Source organism: Rhodotorula graminis (assembly GCF_001329695.1).
Source record: "Rhodotorula graminis WP1 unplaced genomic scaffold RHOBAscaffold_15, whole genome shotgun sequence".
Taxonomy (NCBI): Eukaryota; Fungi; Basidiomycota; class Microbotryomycetes; order Sporidiobolales; family Sporidiobolaceae; genus Rhodotorula; species Rhodotorula graminis.
This window is the reverse complement of record NW_017264942.1, coordinates 179,715-203,447: the sequence shown is the minus strand read 5'-3', so window position 1 is coordinate 203,447 and position 23,733 is coordinate 179,715. Positions and strand designations below refer to the sequence as shown.

At 67.6% G+C, this 23,733-nt stretch overlaps 6 protein-coding genes and 2 non-coding genes across 8 annotated transcripts; 4 read left to right on the top strand and 4 right to left on the bottom strand.

Annotated features, from left to right (window-relative positions):
- Positions 1-289: 289 nt before the first annotated feature.
- RHOBADRAFT_9642 (uncharacterized protein) lies at positions 290-1,222 on the bottom strand (the record flags this gene model as incomplete). Its single annotated transcript, XM_018419247.1, has 3 exons — positions 290-555; positions 662-702; positions 819-1,222. Coding segments are annotated over 3 exons (711 nt in total), but the record flags the coding sequence as incomplete, so codon positions are not given.
- Positions 1,223-1,616: 394 nt separating this feature from the next.
- RHOBADRAFT_50286 (uncharacterized protein) lies at positions 1,617-12,025 on the top strand (the record flags this gene model as incomplete). The annotated part of the gene is made up of 14 exons (XM_018415301.1): positions 1,617-3,117; positions 3,194-3,598; positions 3,666-4,622; positions 4,895-4,929; positions 5,269-5,316; positions 5,529-7,417; positions 7,498-7,641; positions 7,709-7,811; positions 7,882-8,035; positions 8,070-8,283; positions 8,357-8,775; positions 8,850-9,108; positions 9,170-11,309; positions 11,374-12,025. 14 exons carry the CDS (start codon positions 1,617-1,619, stop codon positions 11,944-11,946), a joined length of 8,841 nt encoding a protein of 2,946 aa, XP_018268420.1. The 3' UTR covers positions 11,947-12,025.
- Positions 4,958-5,041, top strand: RHOBADRAFT_t125. Its single transcript has one exon. It is a non-coding gene; the product is annotated as a tRNA-Tyr (tRNA).
- Positions 12,026-12,169: 144 nt separating the features above from the next.
- On the top strand, positions 12,170-12,253 carry RHOBADRAFT_t126. The gene has a single exon. It is a non-coding gene; the product is annotated as a tRNA-Tyr (tRNA).
- Positions 12,254-13,455: 1,202 nt separating this feature from the next.
- On the bottom strand, positions 13,456-19,115 carry RHOBADRAFT_55843 (glycosyltransferase family 2 protein; the record flags this gene model as incomplete). The annotated part of the gene is made up of 31 exons (XM_018418045.1): positions 13,456-13,518; positions 13,640-13,816; positions 13,929-14,140; positions 14,205-14,217; positions 14,302-14,323; positions 14,389-14,459; positions 14,526-14,592; positions 14,709-14,818; positions 14,909-15,009; positions 15,093-15,136; positions 15,201-15,273; positions 15,343-15,362; positions 15,432-15,500; positions 15,571-15,677; positions 15,759-15,845; positions 15,924-15,945; positions 16,017-16,025; positions 16,090-16,180; positions 16,283-16,351; positions 16,432-16,478; positions 16,558-16,628; positions 16,712-16,847; positions 16,940-16,947; positions 17,049-17,065; positions 17,192-17,251; positions 17,405-17,557; positions 17,675-17,740; positions 17,853-17,895; positions 17,986-18,081; positions 18,186-18,310; positions 18,407-19,115. The coding sequence occupies 31 exons, from the start codon at positions 19,113-19,115 to the stop codon at positions 13,489-13,491; spliced, it is 2,925 nt and encodes a 974-aa protein (XP_018268419.1). The 3' UTR covers positions 13,456-13,488.
- A 319-nt stretch (positions 19,116-19,434) lies between these two features.
- RHOBADRAFT_46819 (uncharacterized protein) lies at positions 19,435-20,647 on the top strand (the record flags this gene model as incomplete). Its single annotated transcript, XM_018414863.1, has 4 exons — positions 19,435-20,136; positions 20,216-20,327; positions 20,404-20,522; positions 20,603-20,647. The coding sequence occupies 4 exons, from the start codon at positions 19,435-19,437 to the stop codon at positions 20,645-20,647; spliced, it is 978 nt and encodes a 325-aa protein (XP_018268418.1).
- Positions 20,648-20,926: 279 nt separating this feature from the next.
- RHOBADRAFT_46818 (uncharacterized protein) lies at positions 20,927-21,458 on the bottom strand (the record flags this gene model as incomplete). Its single annotated transcript, XM_018414862.1, has 3 exons — positions 20,927-20,955; positions 21,058-21,247; positions 21,300-21,458. 3 exons carry the CDS (start codon positions 21,456-21,458, stop codon positions 20,927-20,929), a joined length of 378 nt encoding a protein of 125 aa, XP_018268417.1.
- A 542-nt stretch (positions 21,459-22,000) lies between these two features.
- RHOBADRAFT_46817 (uncharacterized protein) lies at positions 22,001-23,419 on the bottom strand (the record flags this gene model as incomplete). Its single annotated transcript, XM_018414861.1, has 5 exons — positions 22,001-22,096; positions 22,187-22,356; positions 22,543-22,962; positions 23,037-23,139; positions 23,408-23,419. The coding sequence occupies 5 exons, from the start codon at positions 23,417-23,419 to the stop codon at positions 22,001-22,003; spliced, it is 801 nt and encodes a 266-aa protein (XP_018268416.1).
- Positions 23,420-23,733: the final 314 nt, after the last annotated feature.

Genomic DNA, 23,733 nt, shown 5'->3' with positions numbered 1-23,733 from the left:
GCGAGAGACGAGGGAGCTGCTCGACTCGAATCGTCGACTCGCGCTCCGAGGTCAACGTTGCCACTGCGGCGCTCGCACCAGTCGACTCGCTTACTCGAGCATGCACTCTCGCTCGACTCGGCTCGTCGCGACAGCGCAAGGAGCAACAGAGAGTCGCTCTCGTCCTCCTCGTGTCGCTGAGCAACCAAAAGGACATTGCTCCGTCTAGCCTCGCCCCGTCTAAGCTCTTCTCCAGCCCCAGTCTATCCTCCTGCATGTTCCTCTACCTCTGCGCGAGCCCCTCGGCGGCTTCGCTCCACTCCCGCTCCGTGTCGGCGACAAAGCGCCTGAGCGTCTCGGTCCTCGCGCGCGCAAGCTCGCGCCCTCGCGCCGTCTTGATCATGCCCCCGAGCCGCAGGAGCTTGTCGTGAAAGTGGGCGATGGCCGAATCGTCGCTGACGGGCGCGGGTGCGGGCGTGTCGGACGAGGAGGTCGAAGGAGGAGCGGGCGAGGGCGTCGGCGGAAGGTACAGGGGCCGGCTCGTGATGGCCGAGTAGGCAGCGCAGCGCATGACACCTGCAGTACGAGCGAGACTGAGTCAGTGTCGGCCTTCTTGCTGCATCTGCCACCACTCCGGCCGGGAGAGTCGAAAGGGGAGGAAGCGCTCGCGAGCTTGACGCACCAAAGGCACCCATGGCGTCGAGCTTGTCGGCGTCCTGCACACTGCATGGCATTGTGCGACTCAGTGTCAGTGGTCTGCGCCCCATAACACCCACTCGCAGCAGCCGAGTCGACGGCCGCGGTGCGAGGGCGAACGAGGGAGAGAAGGACCGACGCACCAGTGAAGCTCGGGACACGACAGATGCCACTCGGTCTGCTCGCCGTTGGCGATGCGCTTGACCTCCTTGGAGTAGCTGACGTTGTCGACGACGCGCTCGACGAGTCGTCGCTGGCCGTCCGAGACGTCGGTCTGGGTCAAGCCGGACCACAGGTGCTCGTCGAGGTGTTCTCTCGGGGTCGGAACGCGTCCTGAAGGGAGGTACTTCTTGTCGAGGAGGTCGTGGGCGAGTGCGGCGAGCTCGACGACGAGGAGGTCGACGTTGGAGAGGGAGCGGGCGAGGGCGAGGGCGAGGCCGCGGACGCGGGTGACGTGATGGAAGTCATGGGAAGGGTCGTAGCGGGCGTGGTGGGAGCGGGCGAGCTGCTCTGCGCGCTGGACGGCGACCGACATGGAGGGCGAGGGGAGGTGGGGAGCGCGAGGTGCGAGGGCGTGACAAGGGCAGGTCGTGTTGCGGGAGCAAGACGGGTCGATGCTGAGAGGTGCCGAGAGAGGACTGAGTCGCTCAGACCAGGCGCTAGAGCGTGTCGGGGCGAGAAAGAGCGCGACAGTGATGAGGATGAGTGAGGTCGGGGTGGCTCGTGTCCTTCCCACCTCCTTGCGTCGCACCAAAGCCAGCAGGAGCAGCACAGTTGTCCTCAGCGGCACCCTCAAGAGCCGCACCCGACCAGCGCGCCCGTCCCTCGCCTCGTCACCTCGTCGTCCTCCTGCCCACCTCGACCCACCCTCGGGCGATCGCCCACCTCTCGCCGTCCACAACGCCCACGCGCTCGAGTGCGCCCACACTGCGCTGTCGAGCATGGCCCAGACCGCCCCGCCGTACTTGCCCTTGCGCCAGGCCGGTCACGACCACTCGCCCCGCCTCGGCTCGATCGCGCCTCCCGACCCTCCCTCGCTCGACACCGCCGCAAAGCGCACCTCGTACCGCCCGCCGATCCCGCCAAAGCCCTCGTCTCGTACCGCGAGTCCCGGTCCGCCGCCGCACAACATGGCCAGCAGCGGCTCGCGCGCCCACGACGATGCCGACGTCGACGACCAGGCCGCTCCACCAAGCCGCGAGACGAGCCCGACCCTGTGGATGCGCGCCATGGCCCGCGACCGCGGCATGTCGACGCCCTCGCCGCCGCCCTCGACCGGCGACGCGCGCTCGGCCGGCGCGAGGACGCCCCGCTCGGCTCGAGGGTCGCCCATGATCGGCAGCAGCGCCGACGGCGGCAGCCCTTCTTCGCCCAGCCGCACCTTTCCCTCGCGCCCGAGCCCGCGCATGCCTCCCGCCGTCCCTCCTCGCCCCGTCAACCTCTCGTCGCCGACCGCCCGACCCGCACGAGCCGACAACGACGTCTGCCTCGGCGACCCGCACCTGCCGTCCGCGTCGTCGTGCCCCCAAACCTCGTCGCCGTTCGCCTCCCTACACGCCTCCCTACACGCCTCGGACGCCCCACGGCCCATCCCGACCATCACGACCTCGCCCTCGCGCTCCCCCGACCGCTGGCGGTCCCGCCCGCCGCAACACCCCGGCACCGCCACCGCCGGCGGCGCGTCGACGCTGTCCTCGTCGGCGTCGTACAACTCGTCGCTCAACACGTCGTCGTCGTCGTCGGCCACGTCGGCGTTCAACGCCCTCGGGCGCGGCCTCCAGCAGGCCAAGCTCAAGGACCGCCTCGGCGCCGGCGTCGGCTTTGCGCGCGACTGGGGCGGCCGCGGCAAGGGCAAGCTCCAGGACGGCTGGAGGGGCCTCCAGGCGCACCGCACGGCGGCGTCCGTCTCGGGCACGGGCGACGCGCCGTACGCGCTCGCGAGCCCGCCGCTCGTCGGCTCGTCGCAGCTCGATGCCGCCGCCACGGGTGCGCCGGCCGGCGGGCCAGGCGCGCTTCGCCTCCCGACGACGATCTATGGCGTGCACGTGCCCATCGCGCGAGGCGTCGCGTTCGGCGCCTCGCTCGTACCGCTCGTCGAGCGCACTCGGGCACCTCCTCGAGCGGCGGCCGGCCCGGCCTCGTCGTCCTTGACGCACGGCGTCGTCGTCGAGGAGGACGACGAGGGCGACGACGACCCGGTGACGGGCTCGAGCGCGCGGCACTGGCTCCCGGGCGCAGCGTTCCGGCTTCTCGAGTACCTCGAGCTGTGGGGCCCGCGCGAGGAGGGCGTGTACCGCGTGCCCGGCAGCAGCCACATGGTGGCGCAGCTGCGGTGCATGTACGACGCCGGCGTCGGGCAGGAGCTCGACCTGAGGGAGATCGGGCCGGCCGACCTCGACCCGCATGCGGTCGCAAGCGCGTTCAAGGGCTTCTTGCGAGAAAGTGCGTCCGCCTCTCTCTTCCTGCCTGTCGTACTCTCGGTCCCACCCACTGACTCTCGCTTCGCCGTGTCGTGCAGTTCCCGACCCGCTCCTGTCGCACCAGCTCGAGCCGACGATCGACGCCCTCACGACCGCCGCCCTCGGTCACCCCGCCTCGTCGTCCCACTTCCTCTCGGGCGCCACTGTCCTTCCCTCTCGCGGCAGCAGTCCTGCAGCGTCGCCCAATCCCGCCTCGGCGCACGTCCCGCCCGACTACGTCGCCGAGCTGCGCACCCTCTTTACGTCCGCCCTCCCCGCCGAGCACTTCTACCTCCTGCGCGCCATCGCGTTCCACCTCGCGCGGCTCGCGGCGCACGAGCACACCAACAAGATGAGCCTCAACAACCTCAGGCTCATCCTGAGCCCGACGCTCCGGTTCACGCCCGGGTTCGTCAACTTGCTCGTTGGCGAGAGGGACGCGCTCTTTGGTGGCGGTAACGACGGTACGTCACGTTCTCTTCGTCAGTGTGTGCGCAAGCGAGCATCGCCTGACTGCCTCGCTCCTTGCAGATGGACGAGCGCGACGAGACGCCGATGCCTCCTCGACTTCTGGCCCAGCACCCTCCCTCGCCCACGCCTCGTCATCGTCCTCCTCCTTGTCCACGAGTCGCTCCTTTGCCGGCGACCGGTGGCTCGTCATCGACGAGCCGCCCCTCTCGCTCTCGCCCTCGACCGCTTTCACCTCGACTTCCTCCGTCTCGAGCCGCCCCTCGCCGACGCACCTCTCGTCCAGCAACGACTCGATCCCGACCTCGACTCGCTCGCCCTCGCCGCAGCAGACGCCTATCGCCGACCGCTTCGCCTCGGCATCGACGTCGCCCGTGTCGTCCATCGTCGCGCCGCCGCCGCCGCCGCCCCGAGGAGCATCTCCCGCCTTCTCGGCCTCTTCCACGGCACCCATCCTTGCGCCAAAGCCGTCCCTCCCTCCACTTGACCGCCCAGATCGCGCTACACCGGGCTCGGCATCATCTCGAGCCCGATCCGCCGTCACGTCGACCTCGCCGACCTCCTCCCCGCCGCTCGCCGCCGCGCCCTCGCCTCACCCAGGCTCGACGCCGCGCCTCTCGCTCGGCCCCGAGTTTCGCAGTGCGCTCGCCGGCCTCGATGGTCCGCTCGACGCGCCGGCGCCGGCCGCCGGCCTCACGAGCGCGCCCACGTCTTCCTCCTCCCCGGTGGCGGCGGTGTCGGCGGTCGAGCAGGAGGCGCTCGAGCGCGAGAAGGACAAGGCGCGCAAGAAGGCGCGGCGGGAGAGCCGGGCGCTGAGCGGCGTCGGCGCCATGCCGCTCGGGGTCGGGCTCGGGCTCGTCACTCGGCCGCCCGTGCGGCGCGCAGACGAGGTGGACGAGCGGCAGGCGGAGGCGATCGCCGAGGGGGACGAGCTGGAGGCAGCGGATGCCGCGATGGGCTCGAAGGCGGCGCAGCGCTGGACGTTGCTGAGCGTCGACGAGCGGAGGAGGCTGTTTGGAGGTTAGACTCGGTCGGAGGAGGGGCTTAGCACTTGTTCTAGTAGACGCACCCGGGCTATTGAGATACCCTCTGCATCCATCATTCTGCATCTGCGTTCGCCGAGAAGCGAGAGGTCCATGCGCGCCTGCGAGCTACTGCAGTGGCCTTCTCAAGTAGCTTGCGCTCGAGCTCCGTGCGGCCACTCTCTCTCGCCCTCCCTCGGATTCTTTCGGCGCTTCGAGACGTTCAAGCTGCACCGTCGATGCTCACGCTAGACGTGCTGGCTTGCATAGAGAAAGGGTCAAAGCGTACAACGCTCGACTGGTTTGTACGCTAGCTCTGCCCGTCGCATCTACCCCCGCTTAACTCAGCTGGAAGAGTGTCAGACTGTAGTCGGCTGCGTCATCTGAAAGTCCCTGGTTCGATCCCGGGAGCGGGGAACTCTCTTTTTGCTCCAGCCGCGTGTGGTACCGCAGACCCTCCAGAGCCTGCTCTTGCGCCAGTCCGCCAGCTATCTTTTGCCAGTGTGCGTCGCAAGGTAGCCGAGAGGACCGCGAGCGCTGTGCGCCGTGTGTCGCGCCTCGTCGCCGTCGCCTGCGTGGTCGCGTTGCTCTCGCCCCTCTCATCTCGCCCACCAGCGTCTGAGCGACCTGTCGACCTGACATAGCATCTACGACAAGCCCTGCCGGTCCCCTGCGAGCTGCCGCACAGCCAGGTGCGCCCAGCTCGCTCCCCTCTCGACCCTCGTCCGACCGGCCTTGACATCCGCTCTTCCTCCCCTCACAGCGCCGCGGAGCACAGCGCGACCTCATGCAGACCTACGTGCCGACCTAGCGCACGTCTCGCCGGTCTTGCCCGCACCAGATCCACCCACGTCGCCGTCGTCAGCCTCGCTCAACCTCGACGATGCCCCACACGTCGCGACAGCCCAAGCCGCGCCCGCCCGACACCTGGCGAGCCGTCGCACAAGGTCCAGAGCCCGAGCAGAACGGCACAAGCCGGTCGCCAGCGCAACGAGCGCCGCTCGTCGCACCTTCTGCCCCGCCCGGTCAAGGGCAGTGGAGGACGGGCGACGGCCAGCCCGAGCAGTGGGTTCCGCGCGAGGGAGCTGGGCGCCGGTGGAGGTTGCAGTTCCGTCCGCCGCAGCAGGACGAGCGCACGGCGCACCAAGACGCCGTCGACCCGGTTCCCCTTCCTCCTCCTCCTCCTCCTCGCCAAGCCAACCCTCCTCGTCCACCACTTCCTCCTGCCCCTCATCCACCCGCACGCCCAGAGCCCCCAGTCGATCCTCTGCTCCCCGGCACGCGCGAGTCGCGTCCGCACCTCGACCGCCCGTTCCTCCCGTCCGACGTTCACCCTCCCGGCGCACGGCCCATCAGCCTCGACCCGAACTGGACCGGCTTCCCTGTCGACGCGCTGCACCTCGGCACCCTCGACGAGCGCCAGTTCACCCACTTCGGCAGCGAGCGCGAGGTGCCGCTCAAGCAGGGCCGCCTCGAGGTCAAGACGGGCGCGCGCAAGAACGACAAGGTCGAGCCGCGCGGCGAGGTCACCCTGAGCGGCAAGGGCTTCGAGGGCGACGCCGCCGTCAAGATCTTCTTTGAGCCCGGCTCGCTCGGCGCCATCTACTGGGCCCGGGTGCCCGACGTGCACGATCGCGACCCCGGCGGCGGCGAGAGCGAGCGGTACCATCTCGTGCTCTGCACGCGGTGGACGCCGCGCTTCTTCGCGTACAAGGCGCGCGACGGCGGCGACAACGTCGTCGGGCAAGTGCGCGTCACGGCGCTCGACCTCAAGCACGCGAGCAAGATGTCGCTCCTGTCGCGGCACTTCCTCCTCGACCTGCGCCTGCCCCGCGACACGTCGGTCCAGGGCGACCCGCCGACGCCCTACTCGTTCGTCGACCTCCTCGGCTTCCTGTACGACGCGGGCCTCGTCGTCGCCGACCCGCTCCCCTCCTTCCGCCTCCTCGCCTCGCGCGCCTACACCGGCCGCGTCCTCACCCGCCTCGACGCCGCGCTCGGCACCCTGTCGCCGACCCTCGCCTTCCACCTCGAGGGCCTCGTGCGCACCGATGGCACCCTCACGCCCGCCGAGGTCCTGCGCCTCATCGACGAGCACGTCGTCCCGATGGAGGCGACGGCCGAGCTCGGCGACGCCGTCACCGAGGACATCCTCATCGAGCTGCGCACGCTCCTCGAGGAGGACCGTGTCGCTCGAGCGCAGCGCGTCCTCCTGCGCCGTTTCTTCGACGTCGACCTCGACACGAGCTCGCCCGCTCTCGACGAGTGGACCGAGACGGCCCGAGCGCACGTCGTCGACGAGCGCAAGCGCGCCGAGCTCGTCCCGCAGGGCAAGACGGGAGCAGGAGCCGAGCACTTCTGGTGCAGGACGGTCACGGTGACGCCGAGCGGGAGCATCAAGGTCGGCGGCCGCGTGGTGGAGAAGTCGAACGCCGTCATCCGCCGGTACTACGACTCGGTCGAGGGCCACAAGGAGAGCGACCACTTCCTGCGCGTCCTGTTCCGCGACGAGGACGGCGCCCAGGTCGGCCCCGTGCTCAACCTGCCCGAGCACCACAAGCTCCTCGAGGCGAGCGTCGGGCGGGCGCTCAAGCAGGGCGTCAAGTTCGCGGGCCGCACGTTCGAGTTCCTCGCCTACTCGCAGTCGGGCTTGCGCGAGCGCGCCGTCTGGTTCGTCGCGCCCTGGGTCGTCGATGAGGGCCTCAAGGTCAAGGTCGTCAACGCCGAGGCGATCCGGCGCCGGTTCGGCAACTTCGTCAAGATTGAGCGCATGCCCGCCAAGCTCGGCTCGAGGTGCGTCTCGTGCCTCGTCGAGTCTGAGTCGCACAGCGCGACCGCCGACTGACCTGTCGCGCCGTCGTCGCCTCCTGCAGGTTCTCGCAGGGCTTCACGGCGTCGCACGCGACCGAGGTCCTCCACTACAACCAGATCGACGCCTGCGACGACATCCTCGAGCTCGACCAAAACGGGCACGAGCTCACCAACCACACGGACGGCGCCGGGCTCATCTCGAACGAGTCCGTCACCTCCACTGCCCTCTCCTCGATCGCCGTCAAGGCTCTGACCCTCTCCCCTTATCCGCAGCCTTCGCGACCAGGTCTGGGCGACGCTGCAAGACAAGGGCTTCCGGCGCAACCGCGACGGGCCGGCGCCTTGCGTGTTGCAGATCCGCTTGGGCGGCAGCAAGGTGCGCCCTCGCTCTCTTTCCCCCTCTTTCTCCTCTCAGGCATTGACGGCGACGCTCGACGACGACGCAGGGCATCCTCGTACTCGATGATCACCTCAAGGGCTCGCGCCTCGTCATCCGCCCCAGCCAGAACAAGTACTTGGGCTCGGCCGAGACCGAGGGCGGCGAGCGCTTCTGCCTCAACGTCGCCGACGCCTTCACAAGGCCCAATCCTCTTCGCCTCAGTGCGTCCTCGTTCACTGCCTCTTCCGCCGCAAGGGCGTTGTCGACGAGGCGAGACCGCCGACCTCTTGCGCCCGCCAGACCGCCCGCTCATCTCGGCGCTCGACGACCTCGGCATCGACACGGACGTCTTCTTGCGGTACCAGAAGATCGCCATCGACGAGCTACAACCCGAGCAGCTGGCAACGCTCCGCGGCGCGCACCACGCCCTCAACCGTTTCTCGTTCGGCCTCGCTTCTCGGTTCAAGAGGTGCGGGTCCTCTCTCTCTCTCCCTCACCCGTCGCCTGCACACCTGAACTCACTCTCCTCTGTACCTCTGTAGCCTGCTCGGGTCGCTCCTCGACAAAGGCCTGCCCGACTCGATCCTGCGCGAGGAGCCGTTCCTCCACGGCGCTCTCGAGGTCGTGCGCGCCCGCAGCTTGCGCGACCTGCGCGACAAGGCCGCCATCCCTGTCGCCGACGCCTACGTCCTCGTCGGCGTGCCCGACCAGGACCGTGTCCTCAAGGAGGACCAGGTCTTTGCGGCGCTGCGCTTCCCCGACAAGCCGGACGACGTCGTCTACCTCGAGGGCAAGATTGTCGTCACGCGCAGCCCGAGCACCGACCCGGGCGACATCCGCATCATGCACGCGATCGGCAAGCCGCCCGCCGGAGCGCCATGGCGGCTTTGTAGCCTCGAGAACTGCCTCGTGCTCCCGACCGTCGGCGAGCGAGCCATCGCCTCGACGATGGGTGGAGGAGGTGCGCCCCTGCTCTCTCTCTCTCTCTCTCTCCCTCGTCGAGGAGTCTAGGAGACTGACTGGACGAACCCGCAGATCTCGACGGCGATACCTACCAGGTGCTCGGCCCTGCCGACCTCGTCCCGCGCTCGATGGCGAGCCCGCGCCCGTACGAGGGTGACCCGCCCCTGGAGCTCGACCGTGCGGCAACCATCGACGACGTCGCCGACTGCCTCCTCGCCTTCATCGCGTCCGACTCGACCGGCGTCATCGCGACAAACCACCTCGTCGTCGCCGACAAGAGCCGGCTCCACGGCTTCGACCCGATCTGCCAACAGCTCGCCGACCTCTACAGGTGCGTGGCTCTCTCTCTCTCACGATCTCTCGACGTTCCTGACACGCTTCCCTGTGCGCAGTCTCGCAGTCGATGCCGCCAAGACCGGCAACGTCGTCTCGCTCGACCGCCTGCCTGACCTGCCCGACAAGAAGCGCCGGCCCGACTTCCTGCGCAAGACCGACCTCGACGACATCACCGGCTACACCGACAGCTCGTTCGAGTACTACCCGTCGCAGCGCGCACTCGGTCACCTGTATCGCGCCGTCGACGAGTCGGGTCTCAAGACGCCGAGCGCGGTGTACGGCGGGCCCGTTCTCGGCGACGGCATGTCGGTCTCGTTCGGCTACCTGCGCCTCCTCGTCGAGGCCGACCTGGCGTCGTTGCTCGACACGCCGCCCGAGCCGCTCAAGCAGGTCCCGCCGTCCTACTACGACACGGTCGCGCCCATCCTCGCCTCGTTCTCGGCCCTGTTCGCCAACATCGCCCGCGCGCACACACCGCCTAACAGCACCGGCCGGCAGGTCAGCGAGCTCGAGCTGTTTGCCGTCACGAGCCTGCTCGCCTCGCAGCGGCACGAGGCCGCGCGCGGCAACGCCGTCGCCGCCATGGCGCGCGAGGTCGCGGCACTCGTCAACTGGCTCGAGTGCGAGCTCACGAGCACGTCGAGTCGGGCGCGCGGCGAGCAGGTCGACGGCGAGACGCTGCGGCTGCGGTACAGCGCGTGGACGTGGGCAGTCGAGTCGGGCGACGAGTGGACCGTCGGCGTCAAGTCGGCACGGTGGATCTGCCTCGCCCTCCTCCTCGAGACGATGCGCGCAGAGAGGGCGAGGCGGGACACGCTCGACGAGGCGCGCTCGCCGAGCGAGGTGCACGGACCCGTCGGCCCGATCTATGGCCACGTGGCCGTCCACTCGCACCGGCTCGTCCGCCCTCAGCAGCCTACGCCGCCGCCTTCGCCCCCTGTCACCCGATCGAGTCGATCCATCCCTTCCTCGACGCCGATTCCGCCGGCGGTCCCGCTCGCGACGCGGCCGCGCACCTCGACCTCGCACCCCAACTCGCACACGCACCTGTCCACCTCGTCCCGCCCCGACGCCGTCCGCCCCGATCCTCGCGCCAATCCTCCTCTCGTCCCCCTCGTACCGCCCATGCCCGCGTCCCGTCACTCGCTCGGCCCGCACGTCGCCGGCCCCGAGCCGGGCAACAACTTCGAGCGGCCGCACCGCCAGCGCCTCGGAGCCGAGCAGGCCGCCTCGTTCCCGCAGCCTCGTACTCGCTCTCCCACCACGAGCGAGACGAGCGACGCGGACGGCGCCCGAGCGGCGGCGCTCTCGTGGCCCTCGGCGGGACCGCCGCAGCCGCCGCACCTGCTCGGTTCGCTCGCCGCGCTCGCCACGCCGCCGCCGCAGCACCTGCTCGGCTCGCTCGCTGCGCCCGCTACGCCGCCGCCGGTTGGCGGCGGCGCGTTCGCGCTCGGAGCGTACGACTCGACCTCGGACGACGAGGACCTGCGCGAGGCCAGTGCGCGACAAGCGCGTGAAGCGCTCGGCTGGGAGCGCAGCGCCGAGTCGTCCGAGCGTCGAGCGGCGGGAGCAGGGCAGCAGAGCGCCGCATCGGCCGAGTACGACGAGCTTGACGCCGAGGAGGCAGAAGCCGAGGCCGAGCGGGACAAGCTCTGGGAGGCGTTCAGGCGGCGCAAGTACCTCGAGGGCGTCGCCGTCCCGGTCCACCGCCCAGGGCGCAGGACGACCTCAACGATCGTCTCGCACGCCGGCGGCTCGGGCAGCCAAGTCGGCTCGAGCTCGCTCGGGCCGTACAAGGGCGCGCCACCGGTCGCGCCCTGCCCGACCGCGCCGACGTCGTACCAGTCGACCTCGCGTCACGACGTCTCGCCGTCGCTCGCCCATCCTGCTCCGCAGCGCGCCTTCCTCGACAACTCGGTCCACGGCGACGAGCTCGTCGTTGCCGGGCCTTCCTCGGGCGACTGGCGCCGACCGCATCCGCACCTCGACATCTACCAGCCCTGGTCGCCGCCACCATACGCCCCAACCTCATTCGGCGACGACCTCGGCCCGTACCCGCACGAGGAGCAGGCCGGCGTCGGTCCCGACGGGCTCGATGGCGTCGTCGAGCAGCACCCGCAAAACGAGTACGAGCCGCCGCCGACGCCTCCCGACAAGCGCCGCGGCTACTTTCAAGGTGCGGGCGCGCCGTTCTGGGTGCGTCTAGCCTCTCTCTTCCCTTCTGGCCAACGAGCAGCACTAATTGTCTCTTTTCCTGCAGGCTCGCTTCGACGACCGCGACGTCAAGCGCTACAAGTCGAACGTGAGCGGCGAGTCCAAGCTGGGCCGCTACGTCCTCGACGCCGACGGGCGGCCCTACCGCGACTCGATCGGCCTAGGCGTGCTGCGCTTTCCAGAACGGCGCGGCGAGCCGCACGGGCGAGACGGCGCAGGGTGGGTGCCGGGCGGCGGCGAGGGCAGCTGGCTCGAGCAGGCGCAGCGCGAGGCGGCGGCGCGAGAGGCGGCGACGCAGGCGGGAGGAGCAGGGTGGGGCTCTCGCAGCGGGCGAGCGTGGTCGACGGCCGGCGCCGAGGCCAACGCTGCCGGCTGGCCGTCGCCTCCTGCGCAGCACGTCGTCGTCGAGCCCGCGCCGTCGAGCACGACCGCGGCGGACGCCGGGTGGGGCGCACCTCGCCCTCGCCCACCTCCTGCGCCCGGACCCTCTTCCGCACCTGCTCGCGCACCTCGGCAGAACTCGCACCGTCTCATGTCGGACATCATGGCGACGATCGAGGCGCGCAAGGCCGAGTCAAGCGCGGCCAAGAGGACGAGGTCACGCTGGAGGGGCGGGTGAGCGGCTCGAGCGTCGAGGCGGACGAGCGTTTCTCTTGTAGCTTTTGCGAGCGACTTTGCGATTCAGGCTTTAGCCCTCGATGCAGGTCGCGCACTCGAGAGAGACGGCCGCAGAGAATCAGCGAGCAGCTCGAGCGAACTTGGCCTTCTCGCTCAACGTTTCGCTTTCTTCGTAGTACGACGTTGCGATCTATACGCAAAGCTGCCCCGACCGGCATAGCAAACCCCGCTTAACTCAGCTGGAAGAGTGTCAGACTGTAATTGGTTGCGTCATCTGAAAGTCCCTGGTTCGATCCCGGGAGCGGGGAGCTTCTTTTTGTTGCTCTCTGGCAGCCGCTTTACGCTTGCGGTAGACCTCGCGCCCGCGTCCTTTGGCTCGCGAGAAGACCCGCATGGTTGCCCGCAGTCGGTGGTGACGATTGCTGGCGACGCCGACTTGCAGAGGGCGACCGGCCGGCTGCAGTCTACCACTGCGAGGCGCACAGGCGTCGGCCCGCTTTCTCTCGCTCAGGCCACACTCGAGTACACTTGCAGAGAGCGCTCGCGAGAGAGGGAGCCCAAAGAAAGAGGTTTCTCGGCGTTGCCGACCTCGGACTTGAGCAGGTCCAAGCGAGTGCACGCCCAGCTGTCGCTCTGCAAGACGGGTAACGTGCTCGATTGCACCGCAGACATCTCCTCGTTCGACCCAGGGCGCGCACACGGCCGTGCCGCAAGAGACTCGAACGCTTTCGCAGAGCGTGCTAGCAACTCGGCGCAGGAGGAGGATCACGAGGGAGGAGCTTGTGCGCATTGACCCTCCCGCGATCCGGCTCCTCTGACCTGGAGCTGCTCTCGCTCGCCATTGCGGCAAAAGGATACCCAAAAAGGATTGCTAGCACTGGTTGCCCTCAGTGCACTACCGCGACTCAGCCTCGACCTCCCTCCGCCGTCGTCCCTCTGCGGAATGGGGTTTTCGTGGGGAAGAACTTCGAACGCAAGGAGGGAGCAGGGTCCTCGCCCGCACCGGTAGCGACTATCATTATTTGCCAGCTTGAAGAGAGAAGGACAACTTGTGTTCCGTGGTAAGCGGGGGCGGGCTCGAGATTCGCACGCGACAAAGGAAAGGGCCACTTTGCTGACGCACGCCACACGCATGCATTTTCACCTTCGTCGCCCGTCCTCGTCTGCAAAACGCCTGCGCTGCGGACCAGTTCGACTCGCTCTCGCGGGACCGTCGTCTCTCGGCAATGCTGCCCCCATCGCGACCGCAGGCAAGCTAAAGCAAGCGAGAGGAACACCCTGACGCGCTGCCGCGCGACAGCTTCCGCTCGAGAGAAACAGGAGCGTGGGCAGAACAAGCCGGTGCAGCAGCTGCTCGAGGCGACGCTAGCTTGAGCTCTCTCGGGAGCTGGTGAGAGAGCGAGCCAGAAGAAAGAGCTCTCTCGGCGTGGCCGACCTCGGACTTGGGAAGGTCGACGAGCACTTCATCTCGCGCTGTACACGGCGAGACGGATCGCGAGAAACCAAGGGCGAGGGAGGATAGGCGCTGCGGTACGGGCGACATCTACAAATGGGGACGCGAGGAGGAGAGGGTCTGTGGGTAAGGGTATCGAAAACACAAGGACGGCGAGCGATTCAGTTCTGTGACGGCGCGAATAGAGATGATCAGATGAGCGTTCGCGAGAGGGAGGACAAAGAGAGAGAGAGGGACGCACCTGGAAGAGCCACATGACGCTGTAGGCCGTGCAGCCGAGGAAGCGAACGGCGGCGAGGACGGCGACCGAGTACAGGAGGAAGGCCATGTAGACGTTCTGCGCCGATGCGGTGCCTGCACTTGTCGAGAGGATGGCGGCGACGAGAGCGCCGTTCGAGAGGACCCAGGCGAGGAGGACCTGCGAGGAGGAGAGGAGGTCGTGAGCGTCGATGATCGTTGGGAAAGCCTCAAGGAAGGCGAGCCGGGCACATTCTGCGCCCGACCGGTGTGTGCCACGAGCGGCGACTCACGTTGGTGCGAATGGCGCGGTACGAGTCGGTCATCTTCTCCTCGAGGTTGATCTTGGCGACCTCCTTGGGCGGCGGCGTCGCGAGGACGTGCAGCGCGTCGTCGTACGCCGCGTTGATGTCCTTCTCGTCGGTCGGGACGACGACGTCGGCCGAGTCGCCCTTGACGGGCGCAGAGCCGAGGTCGTTCGAGGGCTTCTCCTCGGGTCGGTTGCCTGCAAAAAAGGGCAGAGTCAGGGTCTGGCTCGAGCACGAAAGAGAGTCTGCGTTATGACCCACCCCAAGACACGTCCTGCAGGTAGTGTGGGAGAGGCGCAGGTCAGTAAGAGGGGTCGAGAGGAGAGACTCGAGGCGAGGGAAAGAGGAGGGGGCTGACCTGGATGTTGCAGAAGGCGTAGCTGCGGCGAGTTTGGGTCGTCAGTAGAGCTCGACTTGACCACAGAAAGAGAGAGCGAGGACGCACACGTTGATGATGTTGGTGAACGCCGGCGAGAGGAGCATGTACTGGGCGAACGAGGTGAACATGTGCGCCGGCTGTTGGAGACGGGGTGAACAGAGTCAGTCTCGGGCTCCAGTCGAGGTACGCGACGACGGACGCACGTCGAAGAAGATGAGCGACGAGATGAGGTAGAGGGCATAGGTCGAGAGGAGCGAGATGACAATGTTTCTAGCGGGCGTCAAGGGCGCGATCAGGGTCGTCTCTCGAGCGGGCACCCCTGCGGCATGCTCGCCGATCATCATGGCGAGCGATTCCGTCGGCGAGGCGAGAATCGAGAGACGCACCGGAACGTCGCGTTGGTGAAGATGTCGCTCGCCGTGAACTTGCCGCCCTCGGCCTCGATCGCGTCCTTGGCGTTCTTGACGCCGTAGTACGTGATGACGCCGGCCGCAATCTGTGCGTAGTCTCTCTTCGTCAATCGCCGGCCGTACTGTCGCGCTCAGGGCGGAAGTGAGAGAGGGATGGACGAGAGAAGGGGACGCACGAGCATGTAGACCATGATGAGCGCGAACGAGATGGCGATGACGAGGTAGAAGCCCTTGGCGCCTTGCGGACGATTGCCGAGAGCGAGGATGAAGCAGCAGACTGCGCTCGAGGGAGAGAGAGAGGTCAGTCAGGTCGGGTTGTGGGGCCGAGGACGACGCGCGAGGAAGAGCGAGGGGACGTACGGAGCAGGGCGACGTAGTAGTACTGGACGCAGATGTTGAAGTACCTGCGGAACATGCCGAGGTGGGTGAGCACGGCTGGCTCGGCTCGAGAAGTGAGAGACGACGCACTTAATGCCGTTGAGCCCGAAGCTCGAGTCCTCCATCGCGGTCGTCAGGATGAACATGATGATGTACCAGTTACCTGTGCGCGAGGAGAAAGTGTCAGGGACGGGCCGCAGGCGACGACGAGGGCGAGAGGAGGAGGGCTCACCGAGGGCGAACCAGGCAAAGCTGAGGCGACGGCGACGACGGGATCGAGGTCAGTGTCGGACACGCCAAGAGAAGAGGACAACCACGCACATCGTGTTGAAGGCCTGGTAGAGCAGCTCGATGTGGAGCCACAGCTTGCGGATGAACGAGTGGTCGCTCCTGCGCGCTCGTCCTGGGTCAGGTCCGCCGCACGACGGGACAGGGTACAGAAAGAGAGCAGTCGACGCACCGGTACAGGAAGCCAAAGTGGTACGTCGCGTGCAGGCCGGCGAAGAACGAGCCGTTGAGCCATCGACGGCGCTGCGCGATGAGGTCGTGGAGCGTGTCGGGGACGTCCTGCGCGCCGCTTAACGACGGTCAGTCCATCTGTCCCGCTCTGCGCTCCTCGAAAGAGAAGAGAGAGAGAGGGCGACGTACAGTCTCGGCCGAAGCGCTGCGTTGATAGTGCAGGATCCACGCCGAGCCACGCTTCGAGACGAGCTCCCAGCACAAGATGCGGTCCTCCTGTGACGCGAACGAGGCAAGGTCAGTGATGTCGTCGGGGCTGGAGAGAGGAGGAGGACAAGAGAGAGGTCGACGCACGGCGAGGTACATGTTCTTGGTCCTGCGAGGCAAAGGGAGGGTCAGTGCGCATCCTTCTCGAGGGAGGGCGAGCACGACAGAGCGGCGACGGACCAGAGATCGCTGCGACGTCGATATATGTGTCAGTCACGCGCACGAGGAGCAGTAAAGGGGAAGGAGGACGCACGCGTCGACCGAGTGGTGGAGCGTCTCGCCCTTGAAGTACTCCTTGAGCGGGCCCTCGCCCTGCGCGTTGTTCTGCAGCGCGATGTACCGGTCTGCGCGCACGTGCGGGATCGTCAGGGGTCGACCATTTCAACGCTCGCGCCTCGGCGGGATCGAGGGGCCGAGCGAGAGCAAGAGGAACGACGACGACGCACAGGCAGAGAAGGCGCCGGGCAGGACCGTGATGTAGCCAAAGATCGACTCGAGCGGCTTGTCGAGGATGTCTGTGCGCAGGAGGCCGAGCCGCAAGCCGTTAGTAGCTCGTCGAGGCGAGAGAGGGCACGAGGGGAACCGGCCGACGCACTCGACATCTTGTACTCGAAGTTCTGCGCGGCGACGATCGGGTTGAGGCTGCGTGAGGGTTGAAGGTGGGTCAGGGGCCTGTCGCAGGACACGAGGAGGGTCTCGAAGGAGGCGAGAGAGGACGTACAGGTTGACGAAGTGGTACTTGCCCTTGAGCGCGACGATCTCGCCGCACGCGCCGCCGACGTTCGAGTTGAGCTGCGCCGACCATGCCAATCGTACATCAGACTCATCCCTCAAGAACGAAGAGGGCGAGACAGAAGGAGAGCGAGGCGACGCACGTCGAAGCTCTTCCACAGCTTGTACAGGCTCGTGTCGCGAGGCTGGGTCCCGACGTCGATGAGCATGCAGATGTTGGGCGACAGGATCGGGCCGAACGCGTTGAAGAACCACCGGTGCGAGTTGATCTTCTTGGCGCTGCGGGCGAGAGGGACGAGGGGGACGAGGGAGGGGAGGAAGAGGGTCAGTAGGCCCGTCGAGAAGGAGGCACGGTCCCGGGCGGGACGAACTTCTTCTCCTGTGGGCGGGTACAGTGTGTCAGTCTGGGACTCGTCCGGCGAACCGAGCATGTTGCCGCCTCGACAGCACGCGAGGAGAGGGAGAGAGCCGCCGACGCACCTTGAGGCAGAAGACGACTGCGCGCGCGAGAGGAAGAGTCCGTGTGTCAGTGGCCTGCTCAATTCTTCGACACGACCGCGCATGTCGAGCGGCGCCTGAGCACCACCCGGCATGGCGGGAGAGAGGACGAGCCGGGAACGCACTCTGGACGGGGACGAGGCCGCGCTCGGCCGACTTGACCTTCATGTTGGGGTCGATCGACACTGTGGGCATCGACGGCATTGTCAGGTCGTGTACGAGCGACTGGATGGCAACCGGCAGCGAGCGTCGCGAGCGCCGACACGCGCTCACGACGCTCGCACGCCGTCGCCTCGACCGCTCGGGACAGCTGACAGAGAGGGCGAGGGAGAGCTCACGCTGCGTCGTGTACTCGTAGATGTGGGCCGTGACGGGCTTGCCGGCGACCTCGTTCTTGGCGACGCCGTCCTGGTAGACGCCCATGGCGGCGAGGACCGAGAGCGTGCGCGCGTTGATCTTGGCGCGCCCGTCCGAGACGATGCAGACGACGACTGTGGAGCGTGCGGCGCGCGAGAGAGAGAGAGGAAGGAGAGGGGCAGAGTCAGTGAGGGCGCGAGGACGGGAGGGCGAATCGAGGAAGGAGGAGGAGAGGGACAAGGTCGACGCACCCTTCTGCCACCCGTTCTCGCCCCACGTCCGGCTCTTCTTCCTCGAGCACAGGTGCTGGATGTTCTCTGTGCGACAGGGCAACACGGGTCAGTCTGCGGCCGTCGGTCAGGCGGCTCCACCTCTGGATGCTCCTGCTCGAGGACCAGACAGGGAGAGAGAGAGAACCGCGGGACGCACTCATGACGCCGTGCATCGTGCGGCAGAACAGCTTCTCGTCCTCCTGTGTGTGGGCCGAAGGACTCCCGAATCAGCTCGTGCGTCCACAGGGAAGAGGACGTTCGAGGCGAAAGAGAGAGAACGGCCGACGCACGTTGTACATGGTCAAAACGATGAACAGCTCGGTGCGCCTCGGCGTCTCGTACAGGATCTGGCGCAGGGCGTACTTCTCGTCGAGAAAGTCGTCGGGCTGTGTCGGCGGCGCAAATGCATGGTCAGGTGGGGGCTCGAGCGTCGCTCGTGGAGGGGGCTCGCGATCTCGCAAGAGGAGGAAAGGGAAAGAAGGGGACGCACGTCGCAGGTGGCGGCCGTGTAGCGCATGTGGGTGAACTCGCGCGAGTCCTTGCGCGGGCACCGCTCGAGGAGCTTTGGCGGCACCTGGCAGTCGAGGACGAGGTTGCCCTGCGTGAGCTGGACGCCTGCGGGCGAGCATACGAGGACCTGTCAGTTTCGGATCGTCGCAGAATGCGCTCGACGGGCGCGAAAGAGAGACAGAGAGGAAGATGAGGACGCACGCTTGACCGTCTTGTACCGCCTCGGCTGGCGCTGCGGGATGCGGCCGTAACGCACGACGCTGTGCACGTCGTCGTCGTCGACGCCGGGCCCACCTGCGCCGTACGGCGGGTACGCGCCGAGGCCGTAGCCGGCGTCGGCGGGCCCGCCCGGGTTGGCGCCGGCGCTCGCGTCGAAGCCGCCGGGGAGGATCAAGGTCGGGTCGGCCTGGCCGGGGGCGTGGCCCGTCGTGCTCCAGCGGCCGTGACCGTGATGCGAGTGGTAGCCCTGCTGGCCGTGGAGGAGCGGCGCCGAGTCGGTCTCGTCGGGGTACTGGTGGTTGGCGGCGGCGGCGGCGGCGGCGGGAGAAGGGTCGTGCGGCGGGTCGTGGGCGCCGGGCGGGTGGTACGGCGGGTAGGCGTCGCCGAGGTCCTGCTGAGGCTGGTACTGGGCGTGCTGGGTCCACTGGGGCTCGTTCGGGTGGTAGGACGGGGTCGCGAACGGGTCGGAGGGCGGAGCCGAGTAGGGCGGGTACGGGTCGGCCTGGGGAGGGTACGGGGCAGGGTAGGGTTGGTGAGGGTGCTGCTGCGAGTAGTCTTGCGGGTGCTGGAACGGGTCCTGGGCGGGCTGGTGCTGCGCGGGAGGGTGGGCGAGCGGGTCCGGGGTGCGACGAGGCTGAGCGCCAGGCGGGGGCGCGTGGTAGTTGTTGTACGGGGGATCGTAGCCGGACATGATGGGTGCACGAGCTGCTGTTCTCTCTCGAGTGGTGCGAGGGGACGAGGAGCAAAGGAGCGAGGTGCCGGCGGTCGGAGGCGGTGCTCGCTCCCTCCGGACGCTTCGCCTCTCTCATTCGAGGCAGTGGGGGTGCGGAACAGGGTCTAGTAGTCCTCGCGAGCACCTTGCACCAGTCAGTGCAGCCCCAGGGCGAGACGAGGTGGTACTTCGCCTCCGTGTTGGGCGAGCGCGCGTCGCTCCGCGGGCCAGCCAGCTCCTTGCTCGTCGTCCACCACCACTGCGAGCTTGCGCACCAGCACCAGCACCAGTACCGCCCATGACGTCGCGCTCCAGGGCCTCGTCCCTCTCGCGCTCGCAGCGCCCGACCACCCCTCTCCGCCGCCTGTCGTCCTCGTCCCTCCGCGCCCACTCGCTGTCGCACTCGGCGTCGCGCGCACCGGCGAGCGCAGAGCACCCACTCGCCCACCTCTCGCACCAGTTCTCCGACCTCGCCGGCGCAGTGTCGGACCTCACCCACAACTGCGCCGACCTCGACTTGGTCCACTCGCGCCTCGAGGCCGTAAACGACTCGTTCGCCGCGTGGCTGTGGGGGCTCCGCGCAAATGCCTACACGGTCGACTTTGTCCAGCAGCCCGACTACTACAGCTTTGACCTCGCCAACGACCGCCAACACCTCCGCGACGAGGCCGCCGCCGCCCTCGAGCGCCACCAACAGCACCTCGACCACCACCAGGGCGACGACACCCTCCACTCGCCGAGTCGAGCAGGGCACGGCAGCAGCGGCGGCGGCGGCGGCGGGTACGGCGACCACGCCCACAGCGAGACGACCTTCTTCACCAACGACGACGAGAGCTTCACCGTCGCCGACACACCCGCCGCCGCAGCTGCCGGGCGAGGAGCGCGTGGTCGCGGGGCGGCAAGCGGGATCGCGCGTGGGCGAGGGGGCGCGGCGGCGAGTGCGAGGGGCGGCAAGGCGGGTGCCGGCGGCATGACCAAGCGGAGAAAGGACGAGATGGCCGTGCGTCCACCTTCGTTCCTCCCTCCCTCTCTCTCTCGTCCCACGCACGCACTGACGCCCTCTCTCTCGCCCTCCGCAGGCTTTTGCCGACCCGATCATGCCGCTCCTCCCGATCGCGCTGCGCGAGAACCGCCGCCCCGAGTGCGAGAAGGTGCTCTGGGCCCTGCGCGAGCGACCGGCCGGCACCATCAGTGCGTCGCCCCCCTCCCTCATCCGTTCCTCGCCTCGTCCTGTATCCGGGCACTCATGCTCTCGTTGCGCGCGCAGTGGCCGACCTCACGGCGGCGCTGTCCAGCTCGGGCCCGTCCGGCGTCCCGCAGGTGCGCATCAACGAGGTCTTGCTCGCGCTCGTGCGCGCAAAGGTCGCCATCAAGCAGCTCTCCAAGGTGCGCTCCCTCTCTTTCTCTCTCCTGTCTCTGTGCGCTTTGCGCCGAGGGAGCCCTGACGAGACGTCGTCGTCGCGCAGGGCGTCACGACCTACCGGCTCGACCCGAACAAGTACCCCTTCTGAACCTCTTTCGCCCTCGGATTCTCTCTCCTGGTCCTGTAGATCACCCTGCCGTGCCGCATGTTGTACTGTTACTCGACGTCGTCGACTTGCGCGAGAGCTCGAGACGGTTCAAGAGAGGGACGGTCTCTCGTTCTCGGACGGTCGCTGCGCCGGCATATGAGCTGCGAGGGAAACTGCTGCATTGCGAGAGGCCGAACGACGAGGGAGCTACAGGGGACAAAGGTGGACGAGGGAAGGGACAGGCGGCAGACGTGCGGGAAAGGGAGAGAGGAGGGACGCCTAGATAACGCGGAACATGTTGCGCTTGACTGCGAGGAGAAGGAAAGCTGTCACTTCGTGCTGTTTGACGGGAGAGAAGCCCTCGAGACAGGTCCGGGCGAGAAGGAGAGAGAGAGAGAGAGAGGACGCACCGTTCGGCGCGAGACCCTCGGGCTGCCCGTTGACGAGCGTGCCGAGCGCGCTCGCGTCTTGCCCACCGAAGCGCTCCTCGAGGCGGCGCTGGTAGTCGGACGCTGGGTCTGTCGGCGAGCGGACGGCGGGCTTGGCCTGCGGGGTCGAGTCGGAGTGTGGTGGCGGCGCCGTCGCCTCGAGCGTCGCGTCCTGAGTGGGGGCGCGTCAGGTCGGGGCCTCATGGACAAGGCTGAAGACGCACTGCAGCAGTGACTGGGCCCGCACGAGCGGTTGACGGCGCTTGAGAGGTCCCGAGAGTTGTCGCAGCTGATGAGGACGCGGTCGGAGCTGCGGCGACGGGGGCGGCCGGCTTGGCGGCTGAGCTGCCCTTGAAGATGCTGCGCAGGGCGGAGCGGAGCATCGCAGGTCGGCTGGTGGTGAGGAAGAGGAGAGGAGCAGGTCGTTCGCTCCGCGAGCCTCTTGACGCAACTCTCCAAGCGGGTTCGCTTCTCTCTCGACGCACAGGCGCTTGGGCGCACGGTCGGGATAGAGCAGAAAGAGCGAACAGGGGGCTTGCAGAAGCGCTCACGCACGAGCTGACGAGAGGGAGCGCCGAACGCGGTCTGGCTTCGAGTCCGAGGCGGCTCGCCTGCGTGAAACGGTGTTCGCTCGTGGCTGCTTACGTGACGAGGCACAGCGGCACGCAGCGAGCGCGAAGGAGCAGAGAGCGGGAGCAACCCTAGCGCGACTCTCGAGCCTCGTCACGAGCCGAGTCGAGCGGAGCCGAGCAAGCAACGACGACGACGATGAGACGAGGGAGAAGGCACAACAGGGAGAAAGCGGGACCGTTACAGACGAGAGAAAGAGTATCGCAGCGAGACGACCGAGTTGCAAGAAGGAGGGAGGGAGGGAAGGGAACGACAAATGCCCCAACGACCGCCCCGACGACCGTTTCTCGCGCATCTAGACAAAGCGCGAGACCTTGTTCGGGTCCTGGCCAAGAACCTTCGCGCGGTTCTGCAGTTTGGCATAGGACTTGGTGCCACGGAGACCGCCGCCCTGCGAGAGAGAGAAAGAGAGAGAGGAAGAGTCAGGACTCGGTTCGACAACGGACACGCTCTCGCTCGAGAAAGAGGAAGCAGGACGCACCCAGTGACGCGACGCCTCGGCGTACTTGTCGGTGTAGTTGGCCTTGATGGCCGAGACGAGCTTGGCGAGCTCGGCCTTGTCCTCAGCGCGGACGTCGCCAAAGGCGAGGACCGACGACGTCTTGCGGCCGACGACGGCACCGAGGCGGGCCTTGCCCTTGACGATGACGTCTGCAGGTGGGCGGGACGAGAGAGGGAGGGGAGGAAGGAAGGGAAGGAGAGGGAGAGAGGAGGGGAAGGGAGGGAAGGAGAGGGAGAGGAGGGTCAGTGCGGCTCCTTGACAGGCCTCGATCATCAGTCCCTGCGAAGCATCGACGAGCGCCCACAGGGCACGACGAGAGAGAGAGGGAGACGCACAGGGGATGCCCATCTTCTTGCAGAGGGCCGGGAGGAAGACGACGAGCTCGATCGGGTCAACGTCGTCGGCGATGATGACGAGGTTGGCCTTCTTGGCCTCGACGAGCGAGACGACGTGGTTGAGGCCCGACTTGATGAAGTAGGGCTTCTTCGCCTCGTCGAGGTCCTTCTTGCCAGCGGCGAGGTCCGCCGCCTTGGCCTCGAGACGCGCCTTCTTCTCCTGCTTCGTCTCGCCCTTGTACTTGTTGGCGAGACGGAACAGCTGCGTCGCAGTGTTCTTGTCGAGAACGTTGGCGAACTGGGCAATCGCGGGCGGCGTCTTGAGGCGCTGGTGGAGGATGACCTTCTGGCGCTGGAGGCGCACGTACTCGGGCCACTTGACGAAGCGCGTCAGGTCCGTCGGGGGGCGGACCGACTGGCCTGCGAGCGCGTCGACGGGAGGATGTCAGTCGTCGTCGGGCGGGCGAGAGGGGGCAGACGAGAGGTGAGCGCACCGATGCCGAACGACTTGGGGCGCGACTCGAAGAGGGGGTTGGTCGTCTTCTTCGAGGACTTGCCGGCGGCGCCGGGAGCCTTGGCAACCTTGCGAGTCGGGGCCTGTGCGGGAGAGAAGAGTCAGTCATGCTCGATGGGAGGGAGTAGAGAGAGAGAGAGGCGGGGGCGCACCTGTAGTCACCGCAAAGGGCACGGGGGTTCCAAGGAAGGGCAGGTCATTAAGATTCGTCCTGTGACAGACGAAGAGCTCTATTTGGGCCGCGCTCGACACCTCGCCACTCCCATGAGGGTCGAGGGGGCCGAGCCGCCCGCTGCCTGGCGGCGGGGGCAAAACTCCACACTCCGGCCCTCGACGAGGAGGGACGCGGACACCGAGCGACATTGCGTGTGCGGGCACAGAGGCAAGAGGTGCGCTAGTAGGGCTGTGCACGACGACTCGACGGCGCGAGGACGGCAGGGAGCTGAGGGCGGGACGAGGTTCAAACGCTGCCCTCGCCGAGGCGAGAGCGAGCGGGTGCGACGGGGCGAGGACTAACCATCTGCGCGAGGGGGGCAAGGCAAAGGTCAGCTTGCGTGCTAGAGGATGAGCGAGACGGGTGCGCACTTTTGCTGCGAGATCGAGGATGAGTCGGGGACTGGAGGACGAAGAGTTGCAGCTCGCGCCCAAGTCGAGGCTGGCGGCGCGCGCGCCCAAGG